General features: G+C 33.9%; 6 protein-coding genes and 2 long non-coding RNA genes across 11 annotated transcripts; 5 read left to right on the top strand and 3 right to left on the bottom strand.

The window, feature by feature from the left end:
• The first annotated feature begins 603 nt into the window (after positions 1 to 603).
• Positions 604 to 1,322, top strand: LOC135138387 (uncharacterized). Its single transcript, XR_010282034.1, has 2 exons — positions 604 to 1,069; positions 1,124 to 1,322. It is a non-coding gene; the product is annotated as an uncharacterized LOC135138387 (long non-coding RNA).
• A 206-nt stretch (positions 1,323 to 1,528) lies between these two features.
• On the bottom strand, positions 1,529 to 10,808 carry LOC135138371 (uncharacterized). 2 transcript variants are annotated; one of them, XM_064068347.1, is made up of 2 exons: positions 10,721 to 10,808; positions 1,529 to 1,914 (listed from the first exon to the last, which is right to left on the bottom strand). In XM_064068347.1, the coding sequence occupies exons 1-2, from the start codon at positions 10,731 to 10,733 to the stop codon at positions 1,562 to 1,564; spliced, it is 366 nt and encodes a 121-aa protein (XP_063924417.1). In that variant the 5' UTR covers positions 10,734 to 10,808; the 3' UTR covers positions 1,529 to 1,561. The 2 variants fall into 2 exon arrangements, with proteins under 2 accessions (XP_063924417.1, XP_063924410.1); XM_064068340.1 differs by lacking the exon at positions 10,721 to 10,808 and adding an exon at positions 1,961 to 2,048.
• On the top strand, positions 2,116 to 10,666 carry LOC135138342 (uncharacterized). Of its 2 annotated transcripts, none has more exons than XM_064068299.1 (6): positions 2,116 to 2,203; positions 2,253 to 4,376; positions 8,822 to 10,035; positions 10,090 to 10,237; positions 10,295 to 10,443; positions 10,506 to 10,666. In XM_064068299.1, the coding sequence occupies exons 2-6, from the start codon at positions 2,264 to 2,266 to the stop codon at positions 10,572 to 10,574; spliced, it is 3,693 nt and encodes a 1,230-aa protein (XP_063924369.1). In that variant the 5' UTR covers positions 2,116 to 2,203; positions 2,253 to 2,263; the 3' UTR covers positions 10,575 to 10,666. The 2 variants fall into 2 exon arrangements, with proteins under 2 accessions (XP_063924369.1, XP_063924378.1); XM_064068308.1 differs by having other exon boundaries at positions 10,295 to 10,454.
• Positions 10,702 to 18,509, top strand: LOC135138355 (uncharacterized). 2 transcript variants are annotated; one of them, XM_064068321.1, is made up of 5 exons: positions 10,702 to 11,703; positions 16,751 to 17,948; positions 18,004 to 18,151; positions 18,209 to 18,357; positions 18,414 to 18,509. In XM_064068321.1, exons 1-2 carry the CDS (start codon positions 11,187 to 11,189, stop codon positions 17,605 to 17,607), a joined length of 1,374 nt encoding a protein of 457 aa, XP_063924391.1. In that variant the 5' UTR covers positions 10,702 to 11,186; the 3' UTR covers positions 17,608 to 17,948; positions 18,004 to 18,151; positions 18,209 to 18,357; positions 18,414 to 18,509. The 2 variants fall into 2 exon arrangements, with proteins under 2 accessions (XP_063924391.1, XP_063924399.1); XM_064068329.1 differs by having other exon boundaries at positions 18,209 to 18,368.
• On the top strand, positions 17,772 to 18,482 carry LOC135133695 (centrosome-associated protein Alms1a-like). Its single transcript, XM_064062174.1, has 4 exons — positions 17,772 to 17,948; positions 18,004 to 18,151; positions 18,209 to 18,357; positions 18,414 to 18,482. Exons 1-4 carry the CDS (start codon positions 17,772 to 17,774, stop codon positions 18,480 to 18,482), a joined length of 543 nt encoding a protein of 180 aa, XP_063918244.1.
• Positions 18,510 to 18,561: 52 nt separating the features above from the next.
• LOC135138392 (uncharacterized) lies at positions 18,562 to 20,721 on the bottom strand. The gene is made up of 3 exons (XR_010282035.1): positions 20,646 to 20,721; positions 19,656 to 19,709; positions 18,562 to 18,893 (listed from the first exon to the last, which is right to left on the bottom strand). It is a non-coding gene; the product is annotated as an uncharacterized LOC135138392 (long non-coding RNA).
• A 2,161-nt stretch (positions 20,722 to 22,882) lies between these two features.
• On the top strand, positions 22,883 to 23,377 carry Smd2 (Small ribonucleoprotein particle protein SmD2). The gene has a single exon (XM_064068288.1). It carries the CDS (start codon positions 22,992 to 22,994, stop codon positions 23,343 to 23,345), a length of 354 nt encoding a protein of 117 aa, XP_063924358.1. The 5' UTR covers positions 22,883 to 22,991; the 3' UTR covers positions 23,346 to 23,377.
• A 171-nt stretch (positions 23,378 to 23,548) lies between these two features.
• Positions 23,549 to 26,447, bottom strand: LOC135138322 (vacuolar protein sorting-associated protein 51 homolog). Its single transcript, XM_064068277.1, has 11 exons — positions 26,282 to 26,447; positions 26,097 to 26,231; positions 25,813 to 26,034; positions 25,157 to 25,761; positions 24,887 to 25,109; positions 24,608 to 24,835; positions 24,414 to 24,560; positions 24,181 to 24,362; positions 23,960 to 24,137; positions 23,799 to 23,911; positions 23,549 to 23,749 (listed from the first exon to the last, which is right to left on the bottom strand). The coding sequence occupies exons 1-11, from the start codon at positions 26,360 to 26,362 to the stop codon at positions 23,641 to 23,643; spliced, it is 2,223 nt and encodes a 740-aa protein (XP_063924347.1). The 5' UTR covers positions 26,363 to 26,447; the 3' UTR covers positions 23,549 to 23,640.
• Positions 26,448 to 27,858: the final 1,411 nt, after the last annotated feature.

Here is a 27,858-nt window from a genome sequence, read left to right as displayed (position 1 = left end):
AATTTTTAAATGTAAAATTGGGAAAACGAGACAGTAATAAATTGAAAAATTAAAAAAGTCTAGTAACCAGAAAATCATAAAAATCTAAAAATGGGAAACGGAGAAATGGAAAACTCAAAAATCGTAAAATCGAAAAACTGAATATTCCAAAACTTCATAAATGGAAAAATTAAAATATATAAAAGCCACCTTCCATTCGAACTGCACAAAATGAGTCACTGAAATGGAGGCGGGGTAGTGGGCGGGGCTAAGTTTAACTTTTTCATACACAATCTTTTATAAGCAAGCAATAGCCCCGCCCACTCACCCTCTATTTTCTTAGGGGGTATGTAATTTGCCACAATCAGTCTTATATTTCACAAAATAAGTAAACCAGTAGGAGTTTACAAACCCCAAAAAGGCGTTTTTAAACTAAATAATCACTAATCAGTAACTGAACTTTTCAGTTAAATTTACCAGATTTGGCAGAAGAGTTAACCGTTAAAAACCTTTATGTTTGAGCTTTTTTGATGGTGTTATTAATTAAAATAAATTATGAATGAGATTCCATAAATCAATAGTATATCTGCCAACCTTAATTAGCCTCGACAAGCGTTAGTCTAATATTAGCTTTTGCAACTAACATTTGTTACAGTCATATAATTAAATTTACAACATAAACTTCAAGCCAAGTTGAAAAATGTGTACAATATTTAAATACCAAAGTCATATTTTAGTCCAAAAAATAAAACCGACAACATAATTAAATTAACTCATTATCGCCTCATAAATTTTTTTATTTTAATTGGAGTTAATGCCAAATCTATTTTTGTAAACCTTATCAAACGAGACCTAGAATTCACCACGCTGACCGTAAACGGGGATCCACTGCTAAGCCTCACGATAACATCCTCACAATCATATAAAAGCGTTCATTTCCACGTTCAAATCATCCGTCTCTTGAACTTCTTCAAGCAACAACCACAACCACCAACCAAAATGGCCAAACTGACTTTCGTTTTTGCTTTAGTAGCTGCCTTATTCATCATTTCTGCCACAGCTCAGCAGTACGACCAGTACGAAGGAGAAGGTTAGTAAAATTGTTAATGTTTGTTATAAAATTCTCAATTTTTTTTTTATTTAGGTGTTGTCGAAGAGGTTAAACAACGCGCTGAACGTGGGTTCTTCTGCAATCCTGGTCAGTGCTATGGCTACTGCAGACGTAATGGTCACAGGCGAGCCTCTTGCTCTGGAGATGAATGTGTTTGTCTCTAAGAAGAACCCAGAATGATATATTTACTTTGTTTTAATATTTATTTGTTGAAATATATTTCTACACTGAATTTGTTTTGTGTTGTATATAAATGCATCGACGGGTTGTAAGATTACATCATCTTTGGCTAAAAAGAAATCTCGAGACGTGATTCCCCTATCTCAAGATAGCGAAATGTTATTGACCTGGTTCTTGGTATTTTCATACATTGCATCAACTGATGTGTATATAGAGTTGCCTATACACCAAATTTTAAAGGCAAATAAAACAACCACATTCGCTGCTTCGGTGTATTTAAATCATTCAAAATTAATTATTGTTATCATTCATAAAATAAATGTTTCTGTTAAGAAATTTGACTGACGACTTCTTTACTTTCACGTCAGGCTTCTCATTAATCTCCCTCCTGCACAGTTCTTCAGCCGCCTTCGCTTCCTTCTTCTTCTTACACTCCCGCTCGTAATCAAAAACTTTGAGGGGCGTCCTCCCCAGTAGCATATTTCGCACTAAATCGACCTGTCTTGCGGAAACGAACGGTGCATACATGACTTTCTCCTGTCTGGGGGGCTTCATTCTATACCAGACGTTTTCGTGCAACTCGCTGACCTCTTCAGCCGCATTTTTGTCCACGACGGTGCCTTCAATGTAACAGAAGCTTTTTTCTGAAACACAATAACGAAATCGCTGATTTTAGTGTCAGAGTTTTACCGTCTTCGTCGTCCATGGGGTCGCCACAAGAATTTTGAATTTAGCGCCTGAAAGCGCAGCCGTTTAAAATTTAAAATGACGTTTGACGTTTGGTTTTGAAATTATTTGAAAGTCGAAATTTTGTTCAAATTGCTTGATTTAATAAGCGGACGTTTGCTAAATTTTTAGTTTGAAAAGTAATGACTGTGTGGTGAGAGTTTGCGCGTTTTTGTAGTTTGAGGTTATGTTTGTCAACAAGTTTGGGTAATTTTTTGGGTTTTTGGTTTATGGGTTTAATGCGGTTGTTTTCTAGGTGGTTATAAAATGAGTTCGGATAGAAGTGACGATGATGACCATGACGCCGTTTCCAAACAAATCGTGGATTATTATAAGAAGTATTCACAGAGTAAGCAGCTTCCTAAGTACTTTTCAGGGACTGCGCTCTCTTACATGCCCCCCATTGTTCAAAACGAGGAAATTGCTGCCTATTCTAAACCGAGTATAGTCATAGATGACACCAATAGCGAAACTTTGGTGCCAAAACCAACCCCAGAAGCGTCAGTGGAACCCAAAGCTGTATCCCCGACTAGTAGCGTCACATCTAATCGCAAATTAGAGTGGGATAATGGGGCAGATATTGGTTACAACAACTGCAACAGAAGTACAAACTTACATAAAAGTCTGTCTTTACCGATTTTATTAAGTTCAGTTGATAACAAAAAAGTGGCTAAATCAACCAAACCAACACTAAGTAGTCAAGTGGTGACAGTCATTTCATACCACAGTGAAAGTGACACAAAAGATGCACAGATAAATTCATCTTCATCTTCATCTTCACCTTATAGACCAGAAGTGCCAATCCAGTCCTCCAGTTCTAGTGTCAAAACTAACCCAAAACCAGTGAGTAGTAGCTCCAGCTCTTTTTCTAACACCATTGCGTACTTAAAAAGTAAAATTGGGTCCCCTGATGCTGAATCAACCCCAAAAATAACCAGTAGTTCACAACCACAAGTCTACATTGACACACCGATAGCCCCCAAACCAAAGCAACAAATCAAACACCGAACCGTTAATTTGTGTTTCACTAAACCAATTTCCATCCAATGCCTAGATAACCAAAAAAAGAAAGCCTCTGATAAAAAAATCCAAACAAGTTTTGCAGAAGGTGTATCCAAAAGCGTACAAACTAGTGAAAGTTTGGAACTACTGACTCACAAAACTGACAAAGAGGTTATAAATGAGCGCGAAAATCAGAGCGTGGTTTTCATAAATTACAACAGCGAGAGTGATAAGAGAACTTGTAGTTCTAATACTCAAACAGACGCTGAAATTATAGCTTCACACTGTGATAGTTTTGAATATTATAGAGAGGAAAATCTACAAAAAAAAATTTCGTCTAAGTCAGATTTGACTGATTCGTCTAAAGACGTCCCTGTTCTTGGTCAACTCATTTCACAAAAGCAATCAGGCAGTCTTATCAATGACGTAGACCGCAGCATCGAGCTTTTACAAAAGTTGCTAAAATCAAAAAAGTATGACGTGGCTACGAAAAAGCGCTACGTTAAAAAGATTGTGGATAAAATCGTAAATACGAAATATAGCGAAGATAGTACGACTAGTTCGGAGCTTTTTGTCCCCAAAAGACAACCAAACAAAGACGGTGTACCAAAATTTTCAGTCAAAACTTTTACCGACGAATTTGTGCCCGGGTTCGAACACAAGAAAAGATCGATTTTAACTTCCACCCACCAGAGTGGTGACCCAAGCGTCTTGGGCACAATCGACTCTAAAACGAGTCTAGAAAAACAGCAAAATCAGTCATCTGGGAGCTACCACAGCTGGAAAAATGATAAAACCGAGTCGGAAAAATTACTCGAGGAAAAACAGCGCGGTCAAGGCGATCAGCTGGTTAAATTCGCGATGAAAGAAAGACAGCACCAGATAGCGTGGATCAACGACGAAATTTCCCACTTGACCAAACTGAAGGGGTTATTGGAGAAAAAAAGCCAGAAGACGACGACAGTGTATATGGTTTCTGACTGTGACTGTTTGAGTGGGAACGCGGCTTCAGGTTCTCGGGGTCCGTCGCCCAGGAATTACGTGATTGAAACTGAGGTGTCGACGAGTTCTTCAAGCGGACCGGTGGACTACAATTTGTATGATAAAGACGGGACTAAAAAGAATTATCGGGTTAGAGAAACTTCTGCACAAGCGAATTTAAATTTTAATAGGAAAGTCGTACGGGATATTGAAGTCGTGTCTGATGATAAGACGACGAATATTAAAGTGGGGGCTAAAAAACTGGAAGGTGAAGATATTGGTATGTTTAAACCAAAACCTCCAACTTTGATTGGGTTTGGAAAGTATGATACTTTCCCTAGGAGCAAGGCAGAAGAAGAGAGGTGTTGGCCTTGTGGACGGGTGAGGTCAGCGAAGGGTGAGTATTTTTTCACTTTTAATTTCATAGTTCGTTGATGTTTCATAACTCCTAGAATATGCAAAAGTAGGTCTCTCGTTTCCCACTTTGTCTGCAAACGATTAAAGAGATAATCTCTGATACGATACTCAGACACATTGTATATATAAATTTGAATTGAGATTGGGAGGGGGGGCGCGGCTTATATTTTGGCTTTTTTTTTAATAATGGTTACAATGGTACATTTTTGCAAGAAAATATGGGTTTTGCAAATAATATAGATTTTCCATATTGAACATGTTGTAAGTTTCATTTTGTGAAAATAAGTCTACACATATTAAAACAAAAAGGCAAAATGTGAGCCCGCCCACCCGCCCTGTCTCAATTCTGATATTTTTTTTTATTCGCCGTGAACCAAGGAGGCGGAGATTAACTGCAAAAAACTTATTTCTTTCCAAGAAATTAAAAACATGTTTTTGAGTATTGTGTTGTCCAAAGAATACTGTGTATATTAAAAAAAAAGGGAAAATATACACCCCGCCCACCCACCCCATCTCGATTGTGATGATTTTTTTATTCTTAGAAACTTAAAATACGTTTAAAATATAAATAAGAAATAATGATTTTACAATTAAGGTAAATTCGGTTACTTTGGCTCCCGACGATAAAAAAAATCATGACAATTGAGACAGGGCGGGTGGGCGGGGCTTATATTTTGCCTTTTTTTCTTAACATGTGTAGACTTATTAGGAAAATATCGATTTTGCAATTACGCTCCGCCTCTCGGTCTGACAACGAATGAAAAATTCATCCCGATTGAGATCGAGACGGATGGGTGGTACTTTTCTTTTGGTTTTCTTTTTTAAATTAATACATTTAGTTTTCTTTGTATAACACGATTACTGAAGAGCATATTTCACATGGTAATTTCACGTAGAAAAATAAGTATTTTACAATTAAGCTACGCCCCTTGACATACGACGAAAAAATCATCGGAATTGAGATAGGGGGGTTGGGGGGCTTATATTTTGCCTTTTTTTTCATAATATACGTAGCCATCTTTTCACAACAAGAAACTTAAAAATTGGTAAAATGATACATTTTTACCAGGATATATGGATTTTGCAATTATGGGGCGGAGCTTAACTGCAAAATACTTGTTTCTTTACAAGAAATTAAAAACATGTTCTTGAATATCGTCTTGTTCAAAAAATACTTCGTATATTAAGAAAAAAGGGCAAAATATAAACCCCGCCCGCCCACCCCATCTCAATTGTGATGATTTTTTTTATTCTTAAAAAACTAAAACACGTTTGAAATAGTAAATTTTTGTAAGGTAATATGGATTTTGCAATTAGGATCCGCCCCTCGGCTTAGGACGAATAAAAAAATAATCCGAATTGAGATAGGGCGGGTGGGCGGGGCTTATATTTTGCCTTTTTTATTCTTATTATACATCGTCATCTTTTCACAACAAGAAACTTAAAACATGGCTAAAATGGTAGATTTTTGCAAGTAAATATGGATTTCGCAATTTTGGGGCGGAGCCTAAACATAATATCAGTTTAATGTTGTGAAAAGAAGTCTACACATATTAAAACAAAAAAACAAAATGTATTCCCGCCCACCCGCCCTGTCTCAATTGTGGTTATATTTTTCTGATTGGCCGTGCACCAAGGGGGCGGAGTTTAACTGCAAGATACTTGTTTCTTAACAAGAAATTAACATGTTCTTGAGTATCGTCTTGTTCAAAAAATAATTTGTATATTAAGAAAAAAAGGCAAAAATTAACCCCGCCCACCCACCCCATCTCAATTGTGATGATTTTTTTTATTATTACAAACTTAAAACACGTTTAAATACAATGAAACATTTTCGAAAAATTATAAATTTTTTTTATGAAAACCTCTTTTTCGGGTAATCAGTTTGAATTTTTTTTAATTTTTATTTCTCTAAATTTTTGGATTTTTCGGTTTCAAGGCTTTTTTTAATTTTTCGATTTCTAATTGTCTGAATTTCCCATTTTACATTTCATAAATTTTTATTAATTTTTCAGCTTCAGAATTTTTCTCTTCAATTTTTTTTTTAATCTGAAATTTTCAGATATTTTTGATTTTGAAGTTTTTCAATTATTCCTTTTTTCGGTTTTACAATTTTTCGAGTATTCAATTTGACATTTTTAAATTTTAGGAGTATAACTTTTTAATTTTGAATTTCTCAATTTTTCGTTCCTTTAAATGTTTCAAATTTTCAATTTTTCGTTTCATTTTTTCATTGTTTTTGCAGTTTTCCGAATTCAGTTATTCGATTTTACGATGTCAGTTTATCGATTTTTCTTATTTTTGATTCATTCCATTTTTTTATTTTGTTGCAGTTTTTCGAGCCTTCAGTTTGAAATTTTTAAATGTTTCTTCAATTTTTGAATTTTTCAGTAGTTTAAATTTTTGGATTTTTCAATTTTCAGTGTTTTTAATTTTCCGTTTTCTCAATGTCCCGATTTTTCAATTATGTATTCTTTTCATGAATTTTTCTAGTTTTCAATTTTGTGGTTTTTGCAACTTTAAAATATGCATTTCTCCAATTTTTGCATTTTTGGGAGTTATGAATTGTAAATAATTTAATTTTCCGATTTTTTGAATCTTCAATTTTTTAGTTTCTCGATTTTTCGTTTTTAAAATTTTTCGATTTTCCAATTTTTCCTGTCAACAATTTTTCGATTTGCAATTTGTCGAGTTTTCATTTTTCGACTTTTGAATTTTACAATTTTTTATTTTTGCAACTTTTGAATTTTTCAGTTTTTAAATTTTTTGTTCCTTCAAATTCTCATTTTTCATTTTTCCGAGTTTTCAATTTTTATATATTTTCTGATTTTTCCTTTTATCAAGTTTTGGTCCTTCAGTTTTTCGATTTTACGATTTTTCAGTTTTACATTTTTCCATTTTTTTATTTTTCGGGTAATCAGTTTGATTTTTTTTTTTTTTTATTTCTCTAAATTTTTGGATTTTTCGGTTTCTAGGCTTTTTTAATTTTTCGATTTCTTACTGTCTCGATTTCCCAATTTTATATTTCATAAATTTTTGGATATTTCAATTTTTCGGTTTTTCCAAATTTTAATTTTTCTACTTCAGAATTTTTCTCTTCAATTTTTTTTATCAGATATTTTCAGATATTTTTGGTTATTGAATTTTTTCAATTATTCCATTTTTCGGTTTTACAATTTTTCGCGTGTTCAATTTGACATTTTTAAATTGCTTATTATTATTGCTTATTATTAAATGCTTAAAATTTTCAATTTTTTGTTGTTGCAATTTAGAATTTTTCAACTTTAAAATATGCATTTTTATTTTCAACTTTTCCATTTTACAATTTTTTTTCATAAGTTTTTCGATATTTCGATTTTTCGGTTTTTATAATTTCTAATTTTTCAACTTCAGAATTTTTCTTTTCTTTATAATTTTTTGAATCTTGAATTTTCCAATTTTTCATCTGTTTAAATGTTTAAAATTTTCAATGTTTTGGTTGTTGCAATTTAGAATGTTTCAACTTTTCATTTTTTTATTTCTTCATTTTTACTGTTTTATTTTTCTTTTTTAAGTTTGAAACTTTTCAGTTTTTTAATTTTTTTAAGTTTTTCAATTTTCTTGTTTTTCAATCATTCCATTTTTCGATTTTGTTTGCAATTTTTCGAGCACTCAGTTTGAAATTCTTAAATTTTGTCTCTCTAATTTTTTCATTTCTTCAAATTAAATTTTTCGAGTTTTCGCTTTTTTGATTTTTCGTTTTTTCGATTTTACGATTTCTCAATTTTCCGTTTTTATGATTAAAATTTTTTGATCTCTATTTTGCAATTTTTCGATGTTACAATTTTTCGGTATTCAAGTATTCAATTTGAAATTTTTTAAATTTCTAGTGTTTTTAATTTTTCGTTTTCTCAATACCCCGACTCCTCAGTTTTCTTTCCATGAATTTTTCTGGTTTTCAATTTTTCAGTTTCGGCAGCTTTGAAATTTTCAACCTTAAAATTTTCGTTTCTTTAATTTCTGCATTTTTTTGAGTTTCGTATGTTAAATATTTTAATTTTTTGATTTTTTGATATCTCAGTTTTTCGAATTTTCCGATTTTTCAGTCATTTTATTTTGAATTTTTCCATTTTACCATTTTTTTAATTTCCCAATTTTTCATTTCTTTAAATTTTTCGAGTTTTCAAGTTTTATGTCTTCAATTTTCCGATATTTAAATTCCTTATATGTTAATTTTACGTTTCTTCAATTTTTCGGTTTAATAGTTTTCGGTTTACAATTTTTTTGAGTATTCAATCTGGAATTTTTTTATTTTTTCAATTTTTTATTTGAAAATTTTGCAGCTTTTCAACTATTGAAACTTAGATTTTTCAATTTTAAATTTTTTAGATTTTTCGGTTTTTAAGTTTATAATTAAACAAATTAAAACGTCCACCTTTTTTGCAGCCCCTAACATGTACTCTTTCAACGTTCCCTTAACCAACGAAACCAACTTCGCCGAAAAAATCCAAGAAATCATTAACAAATACACACAAGGAAAACCCCCAAACAGATACGATCATCAGTGTAAATTCAGGAACGTTCTGGAAAACACACGAACCACCCCAACCCCTCCAGTCGCACCAGAGTTAAAACCCAAACCTGAAGACAAAATCCCTCCCATGTGCAAATGTTGTAAATGCAAACACCAATTGTCACCCGCTCCCGACGAACGATTCGTCGCAGAAATCACCCTTAAAGCCCCTGAACCCGAAAAAAAAGCGTCATCAAGTTCGCACTGTACGTGTTGCAAGTGCAAGAAACGTACGGACAAAGTCGTACCACCAAAAACGCGTGACGCGGCTTGTGATTGCTCTTGTAAGGTCCAGGGAGTGGAGAGTACCCAATGTCAAACTGACTGTGTTTGTTGCAACAAAGAGATGCAAACGGATTACAAGTGTCAGACCGAGGAGTGTACGTGTTGCAATAAAGAAATGCAAACGGATGACGACGTTAATAGGGAGAGAATGAGAATGAGCGATTTGGAGTCCACTAAAAGTACGTCACAATCGGGTACTTCTAGCACTAGTAGTACTTCTGGAACCATGTCAAGTAGTGGGCAGTCAGCTCAGACGTGCTTGTGTTGCAAGCGCAAAAACGTCACCGAGAAACATTTGTACAGTCTTAGGAAAAAGTTAAGCGAGGAGGTTTACCCACTCTGTCGACCGTGCTATAGACAAAATCGGATGGGTGCCTATCCACCAAATTGTTACAACAATAGTACCCATGTCTGCAATTGTTACACAGTGGTGAAAACTAAAACGCTTAACGAAATTAAAAACACGATTAACCATTTGAATGAATTGGAAGAGTACTGTACTTGTGTTAACCCCGATAATCGTAACACTTCGGACTACTGCAAGTACTGTAAGTGCAAATTGAAGAGTACTTGTAATAATAGAAACGGGATAGCGTATATGTTGACGTTCGATGAAACCCTCCGCGAAAAGAAGAAGAAACACAAAAAACCGCATTTGGAAGAAATTAAAATTAAGATTCCGGTTTCGTATAAAAAGAAGCGAAAAGACAAGGAAAATAAGAGAAAGAAGGCGAGGCTAACGGACGATAGTGAAGAGGCGGGGTCTAGTGACGTGCGAAGGAAGGCGGGGTCTACGTTACAAGTATGTGTGATTGGGGGATGACGTACAATAAATACAAAAAATATTAAATTTTAGGAATATTTAAGGCAAAATCGTCCCGATTTTGTTGAAGAAGCGGAAGAGAGGAGACAAACCGTGAATGAGTCGAAGGCACTGCGAGAAGAAATGTCGGACTATAAAAAATTGATGTTTTTGAAAAAGTGTCAAGAGGAATGTGAGAGAAGTACGACGGGTTAATTTTAATTAACTTGATTGAATTAATTTGGTGACTTTATTTTAGGAGCCAAGCGACTATTTTCTGGCAAAGAAATGAAAGAAATCACTAAGAGAAACTACAAGAAGTGTCCAGAAGTTCAACAGAAGTTGAATGACAATAGAGAAAGACAGTTGCGACAAGCGAACCGATTAATGGCCGATACTTTCAATAGGGTGAGTTTCCGGTAAGTCTTCCAAATCCTCCCTCCTGTATTAAACAATCTTCCTTTTTTTAGAAATTGAGGGAAAACGTCCTGAAGGGAAAGCGAAACTTATCCACCAATACCAAAGTCATTAATATGTAATTACTAATTACTAATTTTTGTTAGAGTATATTTTTCTACCAAACCTAACCTACGTACAACTTATTGTGGACAATAAATACTGTTTGTAAAAAGTGCGTTTTTTAATCGCCGGCTTTAATTGTAGCGCGAAATAAAAATCAACTCACTGTAACAAGACATGCCAAAGGTGGCTCTTACTATTCGGATCCCATAACATTTTCACTAATGGCGTCATCATTTAACTAGGATGAACTTGCTACGAAAAAACGCTACGTTAAAAAAATTGTAGATAAAATCGTAAATACGAAATATAGCGAAGATAGTACGACCAGTTCGGAGCTATTTGTCCCCAAAAGACAACCAAACAAAGACGGTGTACCAAAATTTTCAATCAAAACTTTTACCGACGAATTTGTGCCCGGATTTGAACGTAACAAAAGATGGATTTTAACTGCCACCCACCAGAATGGTGACCCAAGCGTCTTGGGCACAATCGACTCCAAAACGAGTCTAGAAAAACAGCAAAATCAGTCGTCTGGGAGCTACCACAGCTGGAAAAACGACAAAACCGAGTCGGAAAAATTACTCGAGGAAAAGCAGCGCGGTCAAGGCGATCAGCTGGTTAAATTCGCGATGAAAGAAAGGCAGCACCAGATAGCGTGGATTAACGACGAAATTTCCCACTTGATCAAACTGAAAGGGTTATTGGAGAAAAAAAGCCAGAAGACGACCACAGTGTATATGGTTTCTGACTGTGACTGTTTGAGTGGGAATGCGGCTTCAGGTTCTCGGGGTCCGTCGCCCAGGAATTACGTGATTGAAACTGAGGTGTCGACGAGTTCTTCAAGCGGACCGGTGGACTACAATTTGTACGATAAAGACGGGAATAGAAAGAATTATCGGGTTAGAGAAACTTCCGCACAAGCGAATTTAAATTTTAATAGGAAAGTCGTACGGGATATTGAAGTCGTGTCTGATGATAAGACGACAAGTATTAAAGTGGGGGCTAAGAAACTAGAAGGTAAAGATATTGGTGGGTTTAAACCTAAACCTCCAACTTTGATTGGGTTTGGGAAGTATGATACTTTCCCTAGGAGCAAGGCAGAAGAAGAGAGTTGTTGGCCGTGTGGACGGGTGAGGTCAGCGAAGGGTGAGTATTTTTTCAGTTTTAATTTCATAATTTGTTGATGTTTCATAACTTCTAGAATATGCAAAAGTAGGTCCCTCGTTTCCCACGTTGTCTCTGATACGATACTCAGACGCATGTTTTTTATTTCTTGTATAAAAATAAGGAATTTGCAATTAAGCTCCGCCTCTCGGCTTATGACGAATAAAAACAAATCATCAGAATTCAGATTGGGTGGGTGGGCGGGGCTTATATTTTGCCTTTTTTTTTTTCTTAATATAAATAGCCATCTTTTCAGAACAAGAGACTTTAAACATGGTTAAAATGGTACATTTTTGCAAGTAAATATTGATTTTGGAAATATAAATTACAAATTTTCCATGTTGAACATGTTTTAAGTTTCATGTTGTGAACAAAAGTCTGCACATATTAAAACAAAAAGGCAAAATATAAGCCCACCCACCCGCCCTATCGCAATTGTGATGATTTTTTCTTATTCGCCGTGAGCCAAGGAGGCGGAGATTAACTGCAAAATACTTATTTCTTTACAATAAATTAAAAACGCCCCTTTGAGTATCGTGTTGTTCAAAGAATATTGTGTATATTAAGAAAAAAAGGGAAAATATAAACCCCGCCCACCCACCCCATCTCGTTTGTGATGATTTTTTTTATTCTTAGAAACGTAAAACACGTTTCAAATATAAATGAGAAATAATAACGATTTTACAATTGAGGTAAATTCGGTTCCTTTGGCTCCCGACGATAAAAAAAAATCATTACAATTGAGACAGGGCGGGCGGGCGGGGCTTATATTTTGCCTTTTTTCTTAATATACGTAGTCGTCTTATCGTGAAAAGAAGTCTACACATATTAAAACAAAAAAAAAAACAAAATGTAATCCCGCCCACCCGCCCTGTCTCAATTGTGATTATATTTTTCCATTGGCCGTGAACCAAGGGGGCGGAGCTTAACTGCAAAATACTTGTTTCTTACAAGAAATTAAAAACATGTTCTTGAATATATCGTCTTGTTCAAAAAATACTTTGTATATTAAGAAAAAAGGGCAAAATATAAACCCTGCCCACCCACCCCATCTCAATTGTGATGATTTTTTTTATTATTAGAAACTTAAAACACGTTTAAATACAATGAAACATCCAACATTTTCGAAAAATTATAATTTTTTTTAAAGAAAATTTCTTTTTCGGGTGATCAGTTTGAATTTTTTTAAATTTTTATTTCTCTAAATTTTTGGATTTTTCGGTTTCAAGGCTTTTTTAGTTTTCGATTTCTAATTGTCTCGATTTCCCAATTTTACATTTCATAAATTTTTATTAAATTTTCAACTTCAGAATTTTTCTCTTCAATTTTTTTTATCTGAAATTTTCAGATATTTTTGATTTTGAAGTTTTTCAATTATTCCATTTTTCGGTTTTACAATTTTTCGAGTATTCAGTTTGACATTTTTTAATTTTAGGAGTATAACTTTTTAATTTTTTCATTCCTTTAAATGTTTCAAATTTTCAATTTTTCGGTTTATTTCTTCATTGTTTTTGCAGTTTTCCGAATTTTAAGTTATTCGATTTTACGATGTCAGTTTATCGATTTTTATTATTTTTCATTCATTCCATTTTTCGATTTTGTTGCAGTTTTTCGAGTTCAAATTTTTAAATGAGTCTTCAATTTTTGAATTTTTCAATATTTTAAATTTTTGGATATTTCAATTTTCAGTGTTTTTAATTTTCCGTTTCTCAATGTCCCGATTTTTCAATTTTTCTTTTCATGAATTTTTCTAGTTTTCAATTTTTTAGTTTTTGCAACTTTTATTTTTTCAACTTTAAAATATGCATTTCTCCAATTGTTGCATTTTTGGAAGATATGAATTGTAAATAATTTAATTTTCCGATTTTTCGAATCTTCAACTTTTTAGTTTCTCGATTTTACGATTTCTCAGTTTCGATTTTTATTTTGCAACTTTTCCATTTTACAATTTTTCGATTTTTCGAGTTTTATTTTTCGATTTTTAAATTTTACAGTTTTTAATTTTTGCAACATTTGAATTTTTCGCTTTTTAAATTTTTTATTCCTTCAGCTTCTTATTTTCCATTTTTTTCGTTTTCAATTTTTATATACATATTTTAATTTTTCCTTTCATCAAGTTTTGGTTTTTCAGTTTTTCGATTTTACGATTTTTCAGTTTTCCATTTTTTCGTTTCCCATTTTTAGATTTTTATGATTTTCTGGTTACTAGACTTTTTTAATTTTTCAATTTCTTACTGTCTCGATTTCCCAATTTTACATTTAAAAATTTTCTCTTAAAATTTTTTTCCTGTAATTTTCAGATATAGTACTTGAATTTTTAGATATTTTAAATTTTTTAATTTTATGTTTTTCAATTTTTGCTATTTTTCAATTTTTATTTTACATATCTTAATTTTTATTTTTTTTTTTCAAGTTTTTGATGATTGAAGTTTTTCAGTTATTTCATTTTTCGGTTTTACAATTTTTCGAGTATTCAATTTGACATTTTTAAATTTTAGGAGTATAACTTTTTAATTTTGGATTTCTCAATTTTTCATTCCTTTAAATGTTCCAAATTTTCAATTTTCCGGTTTATTTCTTCATTGTTTTGGCAGTTTATCGATTTTTCTTATTTTTCATTCATTCCATTTTTCGATTTTGTTGCAGTTTTTCGAGCCTTCAGTTTGAAATTTTTAAATGTCTCTTCAATTTTTGAATGTTTCAATAATTTAAATTTTTGGATTTTTCAATTTTCAGTGTTTTTAATTTTCCGTTTTCTCAATGTCCCGATTTTTCAATTTTTCTTTTCATGAATTTTTCTAGTTTTCAATTTTTTTGTTTTTGCAACTTTGACTTTTTCAACTTTAAAATATGCATTTCTCTAATTTTTGCATTTTTGGGAGTCATGAATTGTAAATAATTTAATTTTCCGATTTTTTGAATCTTCAATTTTTAGTTTCTCGACTTTTCGTTTTGAAGTTTTTCGATTTTTCAATTTTTCCTATCAACAATTTTTCGATTTGCAATTTTTCGAGTTTTCATTTTTCGACTTTTAAATTTTACAATTTCTAATTTTTGCAACTTTTTCACTTTTTAAATTTTTTGTTTCTTCAAATTCTCATTTTCCATTTTTCCGAGTTTTCAATTTTTATATATTTTCTGATTTTTCCTTTTATCAAGATTTGGTCCTTCAGTTTTTCAATTTTACGATTTTTCGGTTTCTAGGCTTTTTTAATTATTCGATTTCTTACTGTCTCGATTTCCCAATTTTATATTTCATAAATTTTTCGATATTTCAATTTTTCTACTTCAGAATTTTTATCTTCATTTTTTTTTTATCTGAAATTTTCAGATATTTTTGGTTATTGCTATTTTTCAGTTATTCCATTTTTCGGTTTTACAATTTTTCGAGTGTTCAGTTTGACATTTTTATATTTTATAATTTTTTGAATGTTGAATTTTCCAATTTTTCGTTTGTTTAAATGTTTAAAATTTTCAATTTTTTGTTGTTGCATTTTAGAATTTTCTCCAATTGTTGCATGTTTGGAAGATATGAATTATAAATAATTTAATCTTCCGATTTTTCGAATCTTCAATTTTTTAGTTTCTCGATTTTACGATTTCTCAGTTTCGATTTTAATTTTGCAACTTTTCCATTTTACAATTTTTTGAATTTTTCAAGTTTTCGTTTTTAGGTTTTTCGATTTTTCAATTTTTCGAGTTTTCATTTTTTGATTTTTAAATTTTAAAATTTTTAATTTTTGCAACATTTGAATTTTTCACTTTTTAAATTTTTTATTCTTTCAAGTTCTCATTTTCCATTTTTTTCGTTATCAATTTTTATAAAAGTATTTTAATTTTTCCTTTTATCAAGTTTAGGTTTTTCAGTTTTTCGATTTTATGATTTTTCAGTTTTACATTTTTCCATTTTATAATTTTTTGAGTCTTGAATTTTCCAATTTTTCATCTGTTTAAATGTTTAAAATTTTCAATTTTTTGGTTGTTGCAATTTAGAATTTTTCAACTTTTCTTTTTTTATTTCTTCATTTTCATTGTTTTATTTTTCTTTTTTTAAGTTTGAAACTTTTCACCTTTTTAATTTTACGATATCTCAGTTTTTCGATTTTCTTGTTTTTCAATCATTCCATTCTTCGAACTTGTTTGCAATTTTTCGAGCACTCAGTTTGAAATTCTTTAATTTTGTCTGTTCAATTTTTGAATTTTTCATTTCTTCAAATTAAATTTTTCGAATTTTCGATTTTTTGATTTTTCGCTTTTTCGATTTTACGATTTCTCAATTTTCCGTTTTTATGATTAAAATTTTTCGATCTCTATTTTGCAATTTTTCGATGTTACAATTTTTCAGTATTCAATTTGAAATTTTTTAATTTTTCGTTTTCTCAATGTCCCGACTTTTCAGTTTTCTTTCCATGAATTTTTCTGGTTTTCAATTTTTCAATTTCGGCAGCTTTGAAATTTTCAACCTTAAAATTTTCGTTTCTTTAATTATTGCATTTTTTTGAGTTTCGTATGTTAAATATTTTAATTTTTTGATTTTTTGTTATCTCAGTTTTTCGAATTTTCCGATTTTTCAGTCATTCCATTTTATGAATTTTATTTTGCCGTTTTCCATTTCACCATTTTTGTAATTTCCAAATTTTTCATTTCTTTAAATGTTTGGATTTTTCAATTTTTCGTGTGAACAATTTTTTGAGTTTTCAAGTTTAATGTGTTCAAGTTTCCGATATTTAAATTTTTTATATGTTAATTTTGCGTTTCTTCAATTTTTCGTTTTTACAGATTTCGGTTTACAATTTTTTTGAGTACCTATTCAGTCTGGAATATTTTAATTTTACCAATTTTTAATTTGAAAATTTTGCAGCTTTTCAATTATAAAAACTTAGATTTTTCAATTTTAGAGATTTTAGATTGTTCAATCTAGGGTTATAATTAAACTCCAAGAAAATAAGGGTGGGTGGGAGGGGCTAGCACTAAGATAAGAGTGTCAATAAAATAAATTGACAAATTAAAACGCGCACCTTTTTTGCAGCCCCTAACATGTACTCTTTCAACGTTCCCTTAACCAACGAAACCAATTTCGCCGAAAAAATCCAAGAAATCATTAACAAATACACACAAGGAAAACCCCCAAACAGATACGATCATCAGTGTAAATTCAGGAACGTTCTGGAAAACACACGAACCACCCCAACCCCTCCAGTCGCACCAGAGTTAAAACCCAAACCAGAAGACAAAATCCCTCCGATGTGCAAATGTTGTAAATGCAAACATCAATTGTCACCCGCTTCCGACGAACAATTCGTCGCAGAAATCACCCTTAAACCTCCCGAACCCGAAAAAAAAGCGTCATCAAGTTCGCACTGTACGTGTTGCAAGTGCAAGAAACGTACGGACGAAATCCGCGTACCACCAAAAACACGTGACGCAGCTTGTAATTGCTCTTGTAAGGTCCAGGGAGTGGAGAGTACCCAATGTCAAACTGACTGTGTTTGTTGCAACAAAGAAATGCAAACGGATTATAAGTGTCAGACTGAGGAGTGTACGTGTTGCAATAAAGAAATGCAAACGGATGACGACGTTAATAAGGAGAGAATGAGAATGAGCGATTTGGAGTCCACTAAAAGTACGTCGCAATCGGGTACTTCTAGTACTAGTAGTACGTCTGGAACTATGTCAAGTAGTGCGCAGTCAGTCCAGACGTGCTTGTGTTGCAAGCGCAAAAACGTCACTGAGAAACATTTGTACAGTCTGAGGAAAAAGTTAAGCGAGGAGGTTTACCCACTGTGTCGACCGTGCTATAGACAAAATCGGATGGGTGCCTATCCACCTATCCACCAAATTGTTACAACAATAGTACCCATGTCTGCAATTGTTACAGAGTGGTGAAAACTAAAACGCTTAACGAAATTAAAAACACGATTAACCATTTGAATGAATTAGAAGAGTACTGTACTTGTGTTAACCCCGATAATCGTAACAGTTCGGACTATTGCAAGTACTGTAAGTGCAAATTGAAGAGTACTTGTAATAACAGAAACGGGATAGCGTATATGTTGACGTTCGATGAAACCCTCCGCGAAAAAAAGAAGAAACACAAAAAACCGCATTTGGAAGAAATTAAAATTAAGATTCCGGTTTCGTATAAAAAGAAGCGAAAAGATAAGGAAAATAAGAGAAAGAAGGCGAGGCTAACGGACGATAGTGAAGAGGCGGGGTCTACGTTACAAGTATGCGTAGGATACATGATGACGTACAATAAATAAAAAATATATTAAATTTTAGGAATATTTGAGGCAAAATCGTCCCGATTTTGTTGAAGAAGCGGAAGAGAGGAGACAAACCGTGAATGAGTCGAAGGCACTACGAGAAGAAATGTCGGACTATAAAAAATTGATGTTTTTGAAAAAGTGTCAAGAGGAATGTGAGAGAAGTACGAAGGGTTAATTTTAATTGGCTTGATTGAATTAATTTGGTGACTTTATTTTAGGAGCGAAGCGACTATTTTCTGGCAAAGAAATGAAAGAAATCACTAAAAGAAATTATAAGAAGTGTCCAGAAGTTCAACAGAGGTTGAATGATAATAGAGAAAGACAGTTGCGACAAGCGAACCGATTAATGGCCGATACTTTCAATAGGGTGAGTCTCGGGTAAGTCTTCCTCCCTCCTGTATTAAACAATCTTCCTTTTTTTAGAAATTGAGGGAAAACGTCCTTAAGGGAAAGCGAAACTTATCCACCAATACCAAAGTCATTAATATGTAATTACTAATTACTAATTTTTGTTAGAGTATATTTTTCTAGCAAACCTAACCTACGTACAACTTATTGTGGACAATAAATACTGTTTGTAAAAAGCACGTTTTTTAATTGCCGGCTTTAATTGTAGCGCGAAATAAAAATCAACTCACTGTAACAAGACATGCCAAAGGTGACTCCTACTATTCGGATCCCATAACATTTTCACTAATGGCGTCATCATTTAACTGGTATGAACTTTTCCTCTGTTGTGTATTGACCTCATTCGGTTCCGAATTCGAGACATCTACATCACGACGAAACAGATCTGTTCCCATTGATAAGCACTTGAGCAGCAGGAGGTCCAATGTACTCCTGCGGCACTAGTACTTAGTAACAGGACAGTTTAAGTGCGGCGTCGACTTTCCTAGTGCACCCCTGGAAAATATCGTTAATTATTAAATAGGCACACGGTCACGCTATAATCGAATGAAGTCAAGCAGTTGACCAGGGACGGCCTTTTGACAATTGAATTATCATCAAGTGTGATAAATACGTGTCGAAATACGGTTACCTCCTTACGGGTGTTTCTTTAACATTTTTTTCATTCACTCGTTAGACGTCGGAAGGTTAATTGAAACGACCCTTTGTAAATTAAACGTCTGCCGGTTTATAATTGGCTCTTAGAAGATCTGACTAAACGCTCGAGCGTCGTCTCAAGAAAAATCTACAGTAGGTCCGAATTAAAGTACCCCTCCAATGGATTGATGACGTCATCCAAAATTTATTAAACTTCGTCTAAATTTTGATTCAAATAAATGCATGCATGGTGATTGCCTTTCTTGTTTCCGATTACATACACAGGGTGTATCAAAAAATAAATTAAGTGAAACAGATTTTTATCACCACTAACCTTTATCAATTATCACAACGAAATTTACGTCAGAAGCTGTATTTTTCAACCACTTATCAATAGATAATTATTTAACCTTCCACTGGAATACAATTAAGCCATTTTTACTTTAATTTTATTATCAATTGTTTAATCGTATATATCAATTAAAGGTACAATTTGATGACGTCACCCTAAAATTTCGCATGGTAAATGTTATTCAATTTTTATAAAATAACATACTACTTTTGTTTAATTAATAGTAATAGTTTCAAATTTAAAAAACATCGAATTAATTTTTAACTTACCCATTCTAATTTTCTTTATAAAATCACGGACTGGTGGATAGTTCGGATGTGAATCTGGAACATGAAGCGAATTAAAACTCTATTCAGCAGTACTTTTTGGTGAATGATTTAAAATTTAGAATTGAGTTTTGAGTTAATTTACAAATTAGTTTACACTGACATCACCCTGCCTACCTAAATATAAATCTAATTTTTTATGCACTGTTATATTACTGACCCACATGAAGAAGAAACCACATCATGTGCGTAACGCAATTGAGCACAGTTTCCTCCAGCAGATTGCATGATACGGGTATCCCATTCTTGGCGCGGAATCCAGCAACGAGTGGGATGACTAATGCCGGGACTAATAAGGCACCCACCTCTCATTAGTGCCCAGCATTAGCATTTAACATAAATTATAATTAATTTGAAAAAATGCAAATTTAGTTAATTAAATTCCCCAGACTAAAGAAATCATTATTATTATTTTGGAACGTAAAAATTTAAAAGTGAGTTTCCTTTTGAACTCCTGTGGATAATGACGTGACATGTTTTGTAATGAATGAACGCTGATAATGGTCGCTTAGTTAACTTATACTTAATCACTTAAGCCGTCTTAACCTAGCTCTGTTATTTTTATGTCAAAAATTTCGTGCAAATGAAAAATGCAATATTTACCCCTAAGTCCTCCTTCACTACTCCTCGAGTAAAATAAGTCTATTTTTACGCTTAGAAAATGATAATCATTACCTTGAAGTATATTTGTGACCACCGCACTGCCTACTGGACGACTATTTGTTTTAGAAAACATGGTCGGGGGTCATCATAATATCAGCGGGTTAGGGGTCAATGCGATAAGGTCTTTTTTCATTTACATTCAGTCGTTTGACTAATGTCTCACTAATTTAACTCACATGGATTTATCTCTGTATAATTTATCTCCAACGAAAAATTGTTGTATTTTCGAAAATTCGACTTTAGCCCCGGAAAAATCAAAAAAGTACTTACGTTTTTTGCAAAAATAGCGTCATCACACGACACAACGTAGATCTTGTAATAGACCGACACACATCACGCATTAAAGTCTGCCACTGACGTTTAATGAGAGTCAATTGGGTTTATATGCGAAGCCCACATCCCTGTGTTAATTTAACTTAAATTAAGAGATTATTTCCTTTGTACACGTTATTATTCTATTGTAGCCTGCATTGATGCTACTATACCACTCTATGAATAACGCTATTACTATTTATATAAAACAATCTCTGCAAAAAAAGATTTTTAGAACGTTGGCACAGCAACAATTAACACTGAAGGATGCGCCACACTGATTTGGGTTGATATAGGTTCGGTCTGCAAGTGTTACTATTATTACACGAGTTTTTCATTGGTTATAAAAAATTTTTAAACTTATTCCATTTTATCAATCTGTAAACATTTTGAAAATTATTTATTTATACATTTCATAGATTTAGAAAATTTAAAATTGCGATTTGCCGCTCACTCTGATAGTGTTCGTTCCAACTTGACAACGTCAGTTTGACAATTGTTCGATTATAGTTGCAATATCGACAAGGCGGCAAAATCAGCGCATACTTTGATGTCTAATTAAATCGGAACGGACGGACAGACGGAAACATTACACGCTCAATTACGATAATTTTCTTCAATTGCGGGCGAAAAATACCCTAAATCGTGAGAACTTCTTGTGTCAGACATAACAACACTTGAAAAACAAGCCTGCAACCTTCAAAAAACAAACGCGGTGACATTGCTTCTGATTGAACTGATTGCATGATTGGTACTATTACTAAGAGAAAACATTATAAAATTACATACAATAAAAAGTAAATCACTTTTATCGTGTGGAACGGTTCATATTTAAAGCCACACTTTTACCTAAACGTTACCTAATATGCAAATCATGTTAAGACTTGAACACTTGTATGCGAAATTGTAAATTGGCCAACACAAACAATACAATCATTGAATACAGCGCGTGTAAAACGGCACAAGAGGCATTCAGCAAACAGCAGCAGCGTCATGATCATTATCCTATTTAGCCAGAAGTGGTACGTAACGAGATTTAAATATGTTCACCGTGGACAACATACTGTACCAGATGAGCTTTGTTCCATTCATTCAAGTCGTCTGGTCAATTGATTAATTGAATTAAGGTAGATACGGAGACGAAGTATAGGAGATGGATTTATTTGGTGAAGAGAGCGTAATGCGGGACCTCAGACGGGCGGCTACAGGAAACCCGCTAAATGAGGAAGTCGAATTAAAACATATTAAATCTGACACCATGCGCACCGCAAGTCGCCGCTGGAAGTGTCTTAGTTTCTCCACAAAACTAAGCACGGTGCAATTAAGTAAATCATTTCTTAGAATGATTAGAAAAATCTTACTCGATCTTCTGTTTTTTCGTCGTTCCTGGTCGAACACCGTTCACTAAATATAAAGCAGTCACACCGAGGGGACTTAAACACATCACCTTCGGCGCAACTACTTAATACTCAGAGAACGAATTTTTCTACGTTTCTGAAGAAATTGTGAGATGGGTGGAAGCAAAATTCTCTTTATATAGTTATCAGGGGTGGTTTATCATTTCGTCTACTTTCCAGTCGATTCGTAACGAGTCTGTTATTGTTTGTTGTTCGCATTACTTACAGTCTTTAAATAAACATAATGATGGGATAATTACTCGCCATCGCATTTATCTCTTATTGTTGTAGTCACTATAAATAAACGCCGATTGTGATTTATCTAATTTTGGAATTTTAGTTTCAAGAAAAAGTCGCTTTTATTCGGAGAAAAAACTGTTTAATAAGTTTTAGAGCGACGTCATCAACTCTTTAGTGGGGATAAATTTATAGATTTACCACGTTATTAAAATTTCAGGGAAAATACACAGATCGAAAATTTATTATTGCTATTTTCGAACACAAATTTGTTCGTGGTATTTGTCCCAAGATAAGCATTATTTACGAATTTACAATACAGATAAGAACATAACATTGTTAATTTTATTGAGCAAACATTTTCCATTAAAAAAAAATATGTTGGCAGCGCTGACTCATCAATTTCATGGCTTGTTCGATCTAATGATATTTTCAACACAACTTAAATCCGTCCTAGTTAAACTACAATGATAAAATATGATTTTTACGTTTCGACTAAATTTATTAAGTAAACAGGCCCTTCAGTTGTGAATTTTCAATTTTGCCGCCAAATTCGTAACGTCAAGTTACCCCGCCGGTAAGTGTCGTTTCCAAACGATGTCCAAACGCTTCCTAACATAACCTCCAAACCGATTCGCATTATTAAAACTGTTCCACCACATTCACCGAAATGGCTTTAACCAAACCCAAATCCGAGATGACCGCCGAAGAGCTCCAAATGCGCGAAGAAGAGGAGTTCAACACCGGCCCGCTTTCCGTGCTCACTCAGTCCGTGAAGAACAACACTCAAGTCTTGATAAATTGCCGCAACAACAAGAAACTGCTCGGGAGGGTGAAGGCCTTCGACCGCCACTGCAACATCGTCCTCGAGAACGTGAAAGAAATGTGGACGGAGCTGCCCCGGCCGGGAAAAGGCAAGAAGAAAGCCAAACCGGTGAACAAGGACCGGTTCATTTCAAAGATGTTTCTGCGCGGAGATGCCGTGATTATAGTCGTAAGAAACCCCCTGGCCACGGCCAGTTAGTTTGTAGGATTGAATAAATTTTGTATTGCGAGCGTGTTATTATTGATAAATGGACTCACCTTCACAAATGGCTAAGCAGACTGTAATTGCATCAGGTGGTAATTGATATTTTGTGGTCAGCTGACGTGGTAAGTGCACATAAAATGAAGTATTTACTAATATTTATGTAAAATTGACCGTGTATATTTTTGAACAAAAGCAAGGACAGTGGCACTTTTTATTAACATACTTAAAAAAAAAATGGAATGTTTATATCACAATGTTTATATTAAAAATGCCAAAATACTTTATGATTTTATCCTCTTTCACAAATTATGTCTACTACACTAGGTTCCATCAGAATTGGTTCCAGGCACCTGTGTACCGCTGATCCTAATATTTCATCCAGGAGAAAATGGACCAAACTGCAAAAATTTTCAAAATAACAAAAATAATAATTATTTTAACACGTACTTTTCATCTGCCACAAATCGCCAGAGATATAGTTGTAAATAATGAGTGTCCACTTGTATTTGTTGTAACCCATATTTGCTGAACGTTTTCAGACGCACACATTCCATAAAAGTCTGAAAATGTAGTTGTTTGTGATTTAATTATCATCAACTTTATCATACCTTCAGACTAATTTTAATAATCCCAGTCAGAATAGAAATTTTGTTGAATTCTACTGTAGAAAATATTTCTATGCGCTCACTAAATAATTTATGCATGTTTGAAACTAGAGCGGAGTCCAAGTGATTGGGGGTTAAACTAGACCAGTTTGACCTGTATTGGTGTCTTGATACTGAAATACTACAACACAGGTCACTTTTTTCCGATTTTTCTGAATACACACCTGTGCGTTTTTCTACTTGAATCGCTACTGTGTTCTGTATTAGTTCCCTGATCTTCGTATAGGAGCGCTACGGTCGCATCAATTGCGGAAATATCTTCAACCACACGTTTCATTACAGCTCTAACAGTCCTAGGTTCAATAGTGTGAAGCCAATCTCTAGTTTCAACACTTTTTCTTAACATCTACAATCCACACAATAATATAATAATCAACACCCAATATAATAAAAATACTTGTGAGACATTAAGTCCTTGAATCCTCACAAAATAGTTCAGCAATTCTTGCGCAGACTCCTGCATTGTCATACTTATCTCATATTCATTAGTCAAGCCAGCGCTTTGCGCCGGATTTATTTGAAACAACTCGTCAGTTTGTGAAAGCTGTAAAACCCGTTTTGACATCAATCGCGCAATTCGATTTTATTTACCAAAAAACCGACGCTCCCGCTCTGAAAATCTAGACACAACTTTGACAACAAAAGCAGCAAAGTTGGTGGGATTTTTAAATCGGATGCCACTTTTGCGCAGTAGCTTCTAGCGGTGGCCGTTAGGTGGTGCATGAAGCAAACAATGAGGCCTTCTCTGACGTTGTCCACACAGAAACTATCTTTGAATTGGGGTTTTTGAGCGAAATTAATTTCAGGTTGGATGAATACCTGTACAATAAATGATAATTGAGTGTTTATTTGTCATACCACTTGTCTTACCACAAGATCTTGTAAAACCCCTTTAATTTTTTCCACGATTGATAATATAAGTGAGCTGAGGAGCTCATTGAGGTTTTTGGAGGAGTCTTCCTGACTCACGAGTTTCGGCGTGGTTAAACTTTGCCGGATTTTAGTGACGGAGTCGGCGAAGTGCATTTTCAGAATTTGTAAATGTGCTTTGCATTGTTTGCGTCCAGCGTTTATAACGATGTCTGTAGCCACCCTGAAACCGAAAATTAGTGACATTAAGTGTGACGCTTGCGCACTCACGCTGAAAAATCCACGTCTCTACACAACGTGTTGCTTTCAATTCTCCTATAAAACCTATCCAGCGCCTGTACTAAAATTCCCGTATCCCCTACATCCTGCTCCAGATCAACCTTACTTTGTACCAACTCAAAATACTTCTGCATATTTTGTTTAACAAAATTGTTCAACTCCGTGGCGGCGAAATTCTCAAAAATGTCGCTGTTTTCGATATTCTCGTTCGTGTTTCTGTTGATAAACATGTCATCAAAAGACGCTACAACTAGACAAAGGTCGCTTAAAAATCCGGAACAGCCTAGATCAATAAATTCCGTGATATCCCGCTGCTCACTCTGGTCTTTCAGAAGGACTAACTGGTCGCTTAGGCGTTTTTCGGCACAAACTAAAAATTCCGAGCATAGTTCGCTCGCTGGCTCGTTCAACTGGAGTAGTAAATCCACTGACTCTGTCAACTCTTTGGCTGACGCCTGCGGGTCGCTGAAATGTTTGCGCAGCTCTTTTTTTAATTCCACTAAAATGGTTTCACAGTCTGATTTGATCCCCTGCAAGGAGGGTAAATTCCCGTATTGTTCTAACACGCGCTGGGCGTGCAGATAGTCGTGGACGGCCTTAAAAAAATAAATGTAGATGAAAAGTGTAACAATTGCAACAGTTCACACTTCAATGTAGCTTTTTTCTTCCATTCGAGACTTCAAGCTTGTTGGTAGTTTAAACAGGAATTGCAGCCGCTGCAAGAGGGTGTGCACGCCTGATAGTTTGTTGATTTGGGTTCTAGTCCCCCGCAGGGTCGAGTTAATCTGGTCTGAGAACGACGTGATTGAAGCCATGTTTGACGCCAACAGATCCATTTCAGTTTCCATTTTTTTAAAGTCGACTTTCATCTGGAAGCAACGTTAATGGTTATAAGGTGGTATCAAGCTAGTGGTATGAATAAACTACTCACTTTTTTTATAGTGTCTGTAGCAGATATAAATTTGTTGTAGTTTTCATATACTAGGGTTTGCATGTCGGAATGTAGGGTTTGGGTGTCTTTCACGATTTCGCTTTCGTGGTCCATTATTTGTTTTAGGTTTGATTCCTGAAAAAAAAATTGCTTGTGGTTGAAGTGGTGACAAGTGGGTTGTTTACTTTGAATAGTTTGTCCAAGTACATGTTAGGGTTGAAATTGGAGCTGTTGAGGTCCAAAGGGTTTGGTTTTTTTTCAGTCATGGTTGTTTTTTAATGACTGGTTTTTCTAAAATATCGCTGTTCTAAAACAGGTTGTGGTCGTTTGACGTTGTTTTGACAGGTGACGTTGTTGACAGCTGCTGCATCACACTAGGCAACCAAATATTCCCAACATGAATTTCTAGTAAGTCAACGACGGGAATTTGGGGTTACCTATAATTTTTGTAACAGATTGGCTATAAACTTTTCCTCATTTTAAATTTGGTGCCTCGAAATGCACCAAGAATGTTGTGTTTAATTTAAAATATTCATTGTTTCATTGTCGCCAACCTCAAGAAAGTTTGGTATTGGGTTGTCATTAGCTGTGGCATTATTTTAACACAGACAGCAGTTTTGTCCCCCTAAGTTTGCAAGTGAACTCTTCCGTATGATTTTACGTCCACTGCGACATTTTGTGACTGTATTCTTCTTAATTTTTTTTGAAAAATTTTAAATTATTAGGCAACCAATAATACACTTAATGACATTAATTGGCTTATTCTAAGACTCTTTTCTTGATTTTACAACTTTATAGTGAATAATCGTTTTATATACTTTTGCAATATTGTAATGAGTCATTTGTTAAAGGTTTAAATTTTAGAGTTATTCATGTGTGTATTGTTGGTTGTATAAGCAAAAGTGGGTAATATTAAATACCGGGTGTCTGGAAAATTGCGGATTAACTCTTCAGTACGTTATGTATAGGGGTTTCGGGAGGAAAAATTCTTCAAGAACAAAAACAACAAAAGAAAAATCCATTAAAGCAAAACCAGCTAAACACTAGAGAAGATGTTCAAAATTCCTGCCTTATGCATATTCCTCCTGATTTTGGCAATGACATACCTTCTAAGGAAAGAGAGGGTGGGTGGGCGACACAAGAACCTGTTAAGACTGATTTTGGCACATGACATTTTCTCTAAGGAAATAGAGGGTGGGTTGGTGGGGCTAGTATCTGCCAAGATAGCACTGATTTTAGCAAATGACGTATCCTGTAAGAAATTTAATTAAACTAGTATAAGAAAAGACACTAGAGGCTCCAAAGCACTTTCAGATTCTAATTCACAAATTGTTTTAAACTTTTCAAAAAAAAAAAAAAAACTGTGTCCCAAGATTAACACACAAACAGGTCAAATCAGAATTTTCCAAAAATAAAACACCAAAGTCCTCCAAAATTGTTTTAAACAATTTACAAAAAGAGTCTCCATGGGCTAGCAAAATAATACACCATGGGTACCCCAACACTGCGACACTCAAAATTTTTCAGATTCGTAAAAAGTAAAACAGTAAAAGCCCATTAAAGCATAACCAACTAAACACTTGGGTTGTTCAAAATTCCTGCTTTGTTCATATAAGTAGGCTCGTAATGTTTCCAAATTTTGACAATTTTTTATAAAAGTTAGTCATCAGCACTTGGTGGGGGGGCTAGTAGCTGCTAAGATAAGACTAATTTTGGCAGATAAGATAGTCTCTAAGAAAAGAGAGGGTGGATGGGCGGATTC

Source organism: Zophobas morio, unplaced genomic scaffold (genome assembly GCF_036711695.1).
Source record: "Zophobas morio isolate AGI-343-1 ecotype UQ-CSIRO unplaced genomic scaffold, CSIRO_AGI_Zmor_V1 ptg000004l, whole genome shotgun sequence".
Classification (NCBI taxonomy): Eukaryota; Metazoa; Arthropoda; class Insecta; order Coleoptera; family Tenebrionidae; genus Zophobas; species Zophobas morio.
The sequence above is the reverse complement of the archived record's forward strand: the minus strand, read 5'-3'. Positions and strand labels throughout refer to the sequence as shown.

Coding starts and splice junctions, on each gene's coding strand:
- LOC135138342 (XM_064068299.1), top strand. CDS start 2,264: ATGAGTTCGGATAGAAGTGACGATGATGACCATGACGCCGTTTCCAAA. Junction 10,036..10,089: donor AGGCGGGGTCTACGTTACAA/GTATGTGTGATT, acceptor ATTAAATTTTAG/GAATATTTAAGGCAAAATCG. Junction 10,444..10,505: donor TGGCCGATACTTTCAATAGG/GTGAGTTTCCGG, acceptor TCCTTTTTTTAG/AAATTGAGGGAAAACGTCCT.
- LOC135138355 (XM_064068321.1), top strand. CDS start 11,187: ATGAAAGAAAGGCAGCACCAGATAGCGTGGATTAACGACGAAATTTCC. Junction 11,704..16,750: donor ACGGGTGAGGTCAGCGAAGG/GTGAGTATTTTT, acceptor CCTTTTTTGCAG/CCCCTAACATGTACTCTTTC.
- LOC135133695 (XM_064062174.1), top strand. CDS start 17,772: ATGTTGACGTTCGATGAAACCCTCCGCGAAAAAAAGAAGAAACACAAA. Junction 18,152..18,208: donor TCAAGAGGAATGTGAGAGAA/GTACGAAGGGTT, acceptor ACTTTATTTTAG/GAGCGAAGCGACTATTTTCT. Junction 18,358..18,413: donor TGGCCGATACTTTCAATAGG/GTGAGTCTCGGG, acceptor TCCTTTTTTTAG/AAATTGAGGGAAAACGTCCT.
- Smd2 (XM_064068288.1), top strand. CDS start 22,992: ATGGCTTTAACCAAACCCAAATCCGAGATGACCGCCGAAGAGCTCCAA.
- LOC135138322 (XM_064068277.1), bottom strand. CDS start 26,362: ATGACTGAAAAAAAACCAAACCCTTTGGACCTCAACAGCTCCAATTTC. Junction 24,836..24,886: donor GGGTTTTACAAGATCTTGTG/GTAAGACAAGTG, acceptor TTTATTGTACAG/GTATTCATCCAACCTGAAAT. Junction 23,750..23,798: donor CGATTTGTGGCAGATGAAAA/GTACGTGTTAAA, acceptor AAATTTTTGCAG/TTTGGTCCATTTTCTCCTGG.